This window comes from Macrobrachium nipponense, chromosome 44 (assembly GCF_015104395.2).
Source record: "Macrobrachium nipponense isolate FS-2020 chromosome 44, ASM1510439v2, whole genome shotgun sequence".
Classification (NCBI taxonomy): Eukaryota; Metazoa; Arthropoda; class Malacostraca; order Decapoda; family Palaemonidae; genus Macrobrachium; species Macrobrachium nipponense.
The window spans coordinates 48943837-48953103 of record NC_087221.1 but is presented as its reverse complement, the minus strand read 5'-3'; the positions used below and the strand labels follow the sequence as shown (position 1 = coordinate 48953103).

General features: G+C 39.9%; 1 protein-coding gene across 7 annotated transcripts in view; it reads left to right on the top strand.

The window, feature by feature from the left end:
* Positions 1 to 3732: 3732 nt before the first annotated feature.
* Positions 3733 to 9267, top strand: part of LOC135204331 (phosphatidate phosphatase LPIN1-like) — a 53051-nt gene continuing 47516 nt past the window's right edge. For 6 of the 7 annotated variants that reach the window (XM_064234518.1, XM_064234517.1, XM_064234520.1 and 3 more), the window contains exons 1-3: positions 3733 to 3862; positions 6318 to 6449; positions 8156 to 8262. In XM_064234518.1, the coding sequence (XP_064090588.1) occupies positions 6377 to 6449; positions 8156 to 8262 (180 nt within the window). In that variant the 5' untranslated portion in view covers positions 3733 to 3862; positions 6318 to 6376. The remainder of the gene's footprint in view (positions 3863 to 6317; positions 6450 to 8155; positions 8263 to 9267) is intronic. The other variant, XM_064234516.1, reaches the window with a different exon arrangement.

Here is a 9267-nt window from a genome sequence, read left to right as displayed (position 1 = left end):
CGGTTGATCGTTAGTAGTTCCACGTGTAGTGTTCTTTTACCGAAGTGCCATTAAGAAACCTATTTGATCTTTTCCCGAGGAGAAGAAGAAGAAGAAGAAAAAAACTCATAGATTCCAGGTCACTTTAGATTTTCCCGTGAAGCGTAGTATTCCTAAATGACTAATGGCGCAGTGCTTGTCTAATTTTAGTTCACTTGGGTTTCTTGAAAGTTCGTTTGATGACTGGAATAGTTAATACGAACAAACCACTTGGTATTCTAGCGCCTATACCGTGCAGTTCTCTGAATTGAGACCTGTCGCTGACAGTATTATCAAGACAGTCCGGTATAAGTTTATTTATTCAACTGTTGCGCAGTATTATTATTATTATTATTATTATTATTATTATTATTATTATTATTATTATTATTTTTAAACAAAAGTAAAATCCACGTTTCTAAAAGAAAATAGAATATCCAATTGTCAGAATGTGGTTAAATGAAAAAGAACAGTATGTCGATTTTAGATATATTTTTCCTGTATAATAATGATAATAATAATACTAGAATTTCTACACATCAGAAGGTGTACGAGAGAGAGAGAGAGAGAGAGAGAGAGAGAGAGAGAGAGAGAGAGAGAGAGAGAGATAATCACGTGTAAATAGAAAAAGCGCGAAATACTCACGGTCTGTGACATTCACAAATATAAATAGCCAGAGGGACTCAATCAAGATACATCTTCCTCGCGTAACTTATCGTTATTCGTATAAAAAAAAGATATCCCACGGAACTGCGTACTAAATTTAAAATGAGAGGCACGTGCCTGGAAAGACTAAATTTATTGACTAAAGGAATATTTTAGCACCTGTTCGGACTCTCCTTTTCTGTCTTTGGTACCGCAGTGTATCAGGTATACTTTTTATTTATTTGTTTAGCAACCGGTACTTTTATATATATATACCAGTACAAGTACCTGCGACTATTAAGCTCTCTCTCTCTCTCTCTCTCTCTCTCTCTCTCTCTCTCTCTTCTCTCTCTATCTATCCTTCTTTCTGTCATTTGCTGGTACATTACTCTCGTAAAAAAAAATAAGAATTACTAGTACTTGTTTTCGCTTATTTTTTTTATTTCAATATTGGTTGCCACCAGCCATTTCATCACTTTGAACAACAGTTCAAATAGATTGGCTTCTTCTCGTGAGTTATGCAGTCGTTATATCTTTATCTTGAATTAAAAAGAGGTCCAAAAATGTGCCCTTATTAAACACGAGGATTGGAAATACTTAGGGGCCTTAATATTAGATTTCCAAGGTCACGAAAGCTGACATCGGCCTACAAGCTATCACTTCATTTTTTTGCTCGAGGTTAATACTATAGTTATAGTACTTCATGGGCTATATATCCCCGCAACGCATTACTTTCAAATCAATACTTGTCGAATGAGAGAGCCGTCGTGCGCGGAATGTGTGGAATTTCCACGAAATAGGCCGAACGTTGGTTTTAGCCTGTACCTATGGAATGAACCGCAGGTCACATTGTCACGTGACGCGCTCCTGGTGAGGTGGTACTACACCCGTAGGCGGGAATGATTTGGCTGGGAGATTCTTCATGTGTTCAACTGGGGGTTATATTACACAAGTGTCTCCTCTTCATCAGAGAGGTCCATAGTCCACGCTTATAGCCGTCTACAACTCATATCGCATTTCCCTATTCCTATTCGTCACAGGAAAATCCTGATAATTTTTTTTTTACTTAGAAATAGCAGCAGACAATTCTCACCACGCTTGGAGCCAGGCAGACAGCCATAGCAATTGCCTTTTCTTTATAGAACCCAGATCATACGCTTTCGATACATCGTCACTGTAATTTAGGTATGCTTAATACTGCCTATATTGTGAATTGCAGTGAAAAATAGTCTTGATTATAAGAAATTATAGTCGGTTGAATGTGGGACGCCGAACCGACTGGCGACATGTGGCAACTCGACTACCTCAGGTGAGTCAGTGGAAATGGTATGATTATCGTACGACGGACGGATCGCGATTTTGGAGCGACCTAGCACAAGGAATCTACAACTTGCATGATAGAATACGGTAAATAAATGTATCATTTACTTACCGGAACAATAATCTCAACTTACAGTTTTAAATTTGAATATGTGCACATTTACATAACTGTGGATTTATTTCTCCTATGCAGTGAACCAAGGTATTTTGAAGCTTGATTTTAATCACTTTTTTCCTTCATTGTTTTCCATAAAATAGTAAGAATAAAGTTTAAGAAGAGCTGAGCACGTGAACTCATAGAACGCTTGTTCTGCCAACCAGAGATGCGGGAACATCCGAAAAAGAGAATGTGTTTTGTACTCAGGGTCGTCTGCGCGCGTGTGTGTACGCTTATCACGCAAACCAAAGTTAGATTTGCAAAGGGAAAGTTATATTGAAGTACTGGATTCATTAAAAAAAATGGTATTTATGAACAGGCCTTCTTAATCAGGACTGCACATAAAAATAATTCTCTCTCTCTCTCTCTCTCTCTCTCTCTCTCTCTCTCTCTCTCTCTCTCTCTCTCTCTCTCTCTCTCTCTCTCTCTCTCTCTCTCTCTCTCTCTTTTACGACACAGTTGTCACAGTGTATATAAAATGGGGTGGTTATCTAATCATTAGACTAATAAAAAATGCATACCTGCAATCACTGCAACTGCTTCTGTTAATCAAGAAACTAACTTATGTTGTTACGTGTGAATTTCCTTCTTTTGATATTAGAGGAAGGACTCTCTTCCTATAATGTTATGTCATCTCCGGTACTTTATACCTTGACTTCCCCAAAGTTACCCGGCTTCCGTCGTCCTTTCGAACATTACTGGAGTCAGTTATGAAGTCTTTGATCGGGGACTGTAACGTCAAAAGGGGTGATTAATTTTCTGTCCATTACTTACAGCAAACGAGTCTAATAATTATTAATAATAATATGAAAACGTGTGAAGCGCGGAGCAATTATTTCTCCTTGGAGAGAGAGAGAGGCGATAGCATCTATATTAGACTCCTACCTTTCTTTGTTACCCAGCGCAGTTGCTTTATTTAATCGAAAGAGAGAAATTCAATTTGAAAAAGAAAAAACAAACTTCAATGCCGGCTCATGTAGACTCAGTGTAAGTAAAGCTGCTTTTGTTGCAACGGTGGTGGGCGTTGTCCTTGTCGGTCTTTCACCGATGTCCGTGTGTTTTGTCCTTTCTTTATACGAACGTTTTGTTAGTGATTTACAAGGAAAATGGGTCCCCGTTGTAAAACTTATTGCCTATTTAAGATAATCGCGTTCAGAATTCTCTGGATCCTGTATATTCCAGTGATGGCTCTTGTCAATCGATCGCCAGGGGCGGGAAGAAGGATATTTTCACATCCACTTCGTTATTTAACGTAAGGGGGAAGCGTAGCAAAGTCTGTCGTATGTTAACAATGAATAATTCTGCCTCCTTGTAGCTGACCTGTCGTTACAAAGGTTAAGTGATTCATTCAAAATGAAGATAATTCTTCTAGACTCAATTCTATTTCAAGATTTGGTGATGCCATATAGTCCAGCACTGCTAGACGGGTGTTGGTTTAGGAACTATTTTTTTCAAGTAGTCGATTAAAACCGTCACAAATTTCTAAGACAACTGAGTTTTTAGTTTGTATGTCCATGGTTAAGCAATCATGACTACTAGAAATTCCTCTCGACATGGACGCAAGATATATAAAATCAATATCTGGCAACTTTCGGCTGAGCGAGGCGAGGGCCACTCAAGAAGCACGAGTAAGCGCAGTGCGTCGAGTGAGTCAGTAGGAAGAGTACTCACGGTCTAGCACTCGTCGTGTAAAGTAATCCAGCTTTTTTCTCTAATAACGCTGTGAGTGTGCTGTCGTAAACTTCTCGTGCTGTTGAGTGGAGGTGTTTTCGTTGTGAAGTGTCATGCCCTGAAGGATGTTTTAATAGTGTTAATGGTGTACAAATTAGAAACGTTGCCTTTGTCTTGGAGGGGCCCCGCTATCGCACAGCTGATGCATGTTGACCGTTGCCAAGGGACCCTATACAGAGCCTATCAGTGGGAGTGAGGCGACTAACAAAAATATACGCTTATTTTTCTCGTAGGTGGTATCAGGCTCATTTTGTCGTATGCAGTACTGTCGTTCTGTGGCGGGTTTAGTGTCGGGGTATCAGTAAACCAGAATCAGGGGTTGGTTAAAGCCGACAAGGTGTAGCCTATGCAGGAATCATCGCCTGCTGCCGCGGCAGGGGGGTTGTTGGATCATATCGATTGGTACGTCCTGTTTTGCCCTATCCCCAGGCTCCTCTTTCTCTCTTGCTCTTTCACCCGGCGAAACTAAGGTGTGGTCTTGAAGAAAGTTGACGTCTATCTAACAGTTCGGCTATGAAGATGCTATGTTATGTACGACTTGGCCTCCTAATCGAGAAATGCAAAGACGTCTAGATTGCGTGCGAGAGTCACAAGGCGTGGAAGTCTGAACTAACAGTTTATGACAGAACGTGCTCCGTAGGGCGATCTTGGCCACGAAACAATGTATTTAGCTTACTAGGCCTACCTCCTTTTTGAATTTCGATAGTCATTTAATGGTTGCGTCACATGACCGCGCAACAGCACCCCCCTAAACTGGCAATGACTAGCAGAAATGGCAAGATTCGTGAGCACGTAAAAGTGAACGTCAAATTTCACTGCAGAGTGAGAATGTGACAAGTGTTGAGGCGGAGCAGGCGACCCAGTCAGTGGCTCATGCATTGCGAACGCCTATGCTCTGTTATTATTATTGGTATTAGTATAGATATTACATAGGTTACGTGCAATATAGAAAAATATTGCTTAGTCCGTAGGCTTGTGGTAGCAATTACCGAGTTCTTCCACATAGTTAAAGATTACGCTGTGATAATCAGTGACCTTTTGCTTGAGTGGCTGCATATAATGTGTTGTTTTGTATAACATGTACGTATAACTTCCTGCTGTTGCGGGTTTCGTCAAGAGTACAAATCAGTACTACAGACAATTCCAGTTTTGTAACTTGAACACCCAACTGCCTGCAGTATGCCATTATCCAAGTGGTTATTACATTATTAGGATGCCTCTCTCTCTCTCTCTCTCTCTCTCTCTCTCTCTCTCTCTCTCTCTCTCTCTCTCTCTCTCTCTCTCATGAAGAAAACAGGTGTATTCAAGGTTTAAATATGGTGACCGTGTGCCAAACACCTGTATGACCTTAAATTTGGCCGTGTCCCATTTTTTGTTTTTATCAAGGAAAGGGCATGTTTGAGTGTTTGGTAATTGCAGGGCAGAATTCCTTTTTGAAATGGTACTTCAATAACCATATTTTCGGGTGTGTAATCTAGATCGCATGTGTTTGTAGGCAATGATACGAGTTTGAGTAATTTTGCTCTCAGTTTGACATAGCGTTACAAAATAATTAATTGCTCTAGCTTTTCATCGTACGAAATTTGGTAGTATTGTGGAAACTCTTCGACAAGTATTGAGAGTTAAGTTACGAGAGGGCCAATCGTTCATGAGAGGCGTGGTCGGTATGGTGCTGGCGTGCCACATCGGTGGTCGCGAGTTCGATTCTCGGGCATCCATTGAGGTATTAGAAATTGTGTATATGGTGATTGTAGTTCACTTTCTACGTGGTTCAGAAGTCACGTAAAGCCGGTGGTCCCGTTGCTGAATAACCACTGGTTCCATGCAGCGTAAAAACACAATAAAAACAAACTAAAGAGAGAGGAGAGGGGCGATTTGTGATACCAATTGAAATAAGATCCCAATGTGGCTGTTAAGTCACTGGGGACGAAACGTCACCGGAAATAAGGATATTCCAATTTAATATTTTGTTTGGTCGACGTGTTTGTATTATATTATATTATGCTGACTGTTGATAGCAGTAATAAGGAGAACCTGTCGTTGCAGTTACTCGTTATATCTCGTATAGTTATTTGAAAGTGATTACATTATGTTGTTTTTAACATTAGTTACGAGTCAGTGGTAGCTTTTCTAATCAAGTTAGCTGACATTTATGGTTATATATATATATATATATATATATATATCTATATATATATATGAAACGAACTTCATAATTCTTCGTGGAATCCAGTTGTATATTTATTGTGAGAGAAATTAAGACACCTATTTGGCGGCAGCAGTGTCGGTGTCCTGCCTCCACCACAATTGGCACCCATTGTGTCACATTTTGTTGCCTATGCCTGCGACGTATATACTTTAACCGGTAGCAATTTGAAGACATAACCATACTTTGTGTGTTTATGATTTTTTTGCAATGTCTGATAACTTTTATGAACACTTCCAGGTAGTTTATCGGGGAGCGTAGATCCCCTCGCTTGTTATATACCGTAGGCTTAGAAGAGCATGAACTATATAGGCAAGTTCATCTCTAACTTCAAGGATTTCTACAATGAGATCAACGCAGCCACTTTAACAGGTGAGAACGACGCTTCTGGGCGCTTTCTTTGTTCGTAATTTGTTCCGTCCAGAAGGTACTTGACTCGTGCGTGTTTGTGGTGTGTGTGTGTGAGAGAGAGAGAGAGAGAGAGAGAGAGAGGGTTTAATGAGATCGTAAGGGTTTACGAGTACATCTTGATACTAGTTGCACAGATTTTAGCGTATACACAAGAGATGGGGAAGTGCGTTTGGCAGTGCTTAAATGTTAAAATGGTCTACCTAGTATGACTGGATTTCTATGGTTTCATTGTGTGGTTTATTGTTTGGTGTGCCTTCTGGCTAATTCCACCCCCCCCCCCCCTTCCATGCTCTGCCCTTCCTGATCTAAAACATTACTCTAAAGATTGATCAGTGCGTTGTTGTTGTTATTACCATACTTATTAACTTGTGTTCGTACGCCTGATGAATTTTGGGAGCACGTAGACGCTTAAGTAATGGAAAACCACACAATGAATCCATATAGGTTCGTATACGACCCCTCTCTCTCTCTCTCTCTCTCTCTCTCTCTCTCTCTCTCTCTCTCTCTCTCTCTCTCTCTCTCTCTCTCTCTCTCAAGGTCACATGGGCTTAGGGTTTTCATTCAGGATTCTGCCTAGGCCCTATTGTATTGGAATAGCTTTGTGTGTGGAATATTGACCAGCAATTATCATTGTTTGTTTTCAGTTTTTATTTTGCCAGTATGGGTCCTGTGCATTAGTTATACCATCGTTTGTGTGACCATTTCCGAGGCTTAGGATTGTAAGAGTAGGAATTCTCTAGTATATTATGTAATTTTCAAAGTTTGATGTTTATACACGCGCGTAATTATGCTGTCAGTGGAGTACGCATAGGAACGTTTGGAGAGAAGGTATTTTGCACGTAGAGTATAATATGTTTGCATATTCATTATGAGAGTGCGTACAGGTGTTGGCCTGAGATAGAGAGAGAGAGAGTAGAGTAGTGGGTGTGTGTTTTGATAAGCTGAATATGAAAGAGATCTTGAACCAGACAGTTGGATAACCTTGATCTTTTTAATTCCATCAAAATTCCAGATAGATTACCTCAAGTTTAGAGTTCTGTGTGATGCACAATAATAAGATAAGACGTTAATTCCACCATTCACGATAAGGTGGTCGATTAGATATATTTTTAATCAGTTCATTTCATAATATTTTAATTAAATTACAACTTTAACGATAGTACTGTATATTAACTCTGAAGGCGATCCATTGAATATAAATTTAGGTTGGAGTAGTTATGCCATTATAGCAATAATGTTTTCCCACATTAAGTTCTGTAATATGAATGACAAAAAGACTTGATTTGTGCCCAGTTATGTCACCTCCACACCTATCTGTTCATTTTTACATTTGTCTCTCTTAACTCTCTTGTGATTTTTATAGCTTCGCTTATCTACAGTTGTATTGTCTGCTAAAAAAAAATATACTTTGTCTTAACGTATGCATTCGTTACCATTTGTGACTGCTATTATCACAATGTGACTCTTATCTCCTTTTATATCTACAGTTGTACAGTTTGTCCATAAAGTCCCAGTACCGTAACAAGGATTTATTACTTGTAATGGTACTGGGACTTTATGGACACACTGTATTATCTGTAAAAAAGTATACTTTGTGTTAACGTATGCATTCGTTAGCATAACCCATGACATTCATTCTGGTCTCTGTATTCCTTTTTTGTGCACAGGTGCCATAGACGTCGTGGTTGTCAGACAGGAAGATGGCACCTTTCTCAGTTCACCCTTCCACGTCCGTTTCGGGAAGATGGGCGTCCTTCGCAGCAGGGAGAAGGTGGTAAGTAAACAATCATCAGATAGATCATTTTACATGGTGTCCATAAAGTCCGGGTACCATTCTGACCCATAAATACTTGTAATGGTACTGGGACTTTATGGACACCCTGTACAATGACTGCGCGTGGATCATACCTTAATAACATCTTCAAAAGGCCCTATAGCTTTTCTCGTTCTAATGGTTAGGTAGTTACATTCAAGGTCTGTAGACCTTGGTTACATTGGCGTGATTTGAGGGGGTGGGGGGGGGGGGCGCGCACTGAGGCTGATCTGGTCAAGATCGTAAGAATCTGTTTTGACGAATTGTGGTGGATGAGGAGGTTAGGATGCCACTTACCACAAGATGGTCACCACGCGAGGGAATCTGAGAAAAAAATATGGTGTGTTAATGTTGTCCGTGGTTATAAGGCTTCTTTCTGGTCTCCATCGCTTTTGTTTCAAGGAACTCGACTCGTACTCAGAAGTTCAGAATCCTTGAAAAATAAACTGAAGTCCGCAGTGTTATCTATCGTCTCCATTGTTAAGGTCGTACTCCAATGTCCAAAGTCGACGTTGTCTTTTGAAGTCATGCTTCAATGTCAGGCTGAACGTGCTCTGTGGAGGACCCTGTGGCCATTGGCTGTGCATTTACTGTTCTCTGTTCGGAAGCGTTTACACTTTTAAGAAAATTAGTACGGTTCGCTCGCCGTTAATATTTAGTTTACTTTTGCATGGATTTTATTTTCATTTTTATTTTTGTTGGTTGAGTAAGGAGTTAACTGTCCCCAAACCTTCAAGATTAGAGAAGTCATTCCCCCATAAGTATTTTGACGCTGTTGTGTCCGAGCCAATAGATTTTTACGAATTCGTAAGAACAGATTCAGGGGTGTACTTGCGATAGCATAGGTCTTGTGACTCGTATCGCCCAGTCTTTAAAAGGTTCAAGGTTCAAAGTGTCTTCTCCATCTTGTATTTCATAGAAAGCAGTTCTTGGTTTGGCGAGTTTATTATTATTATTATTATTATT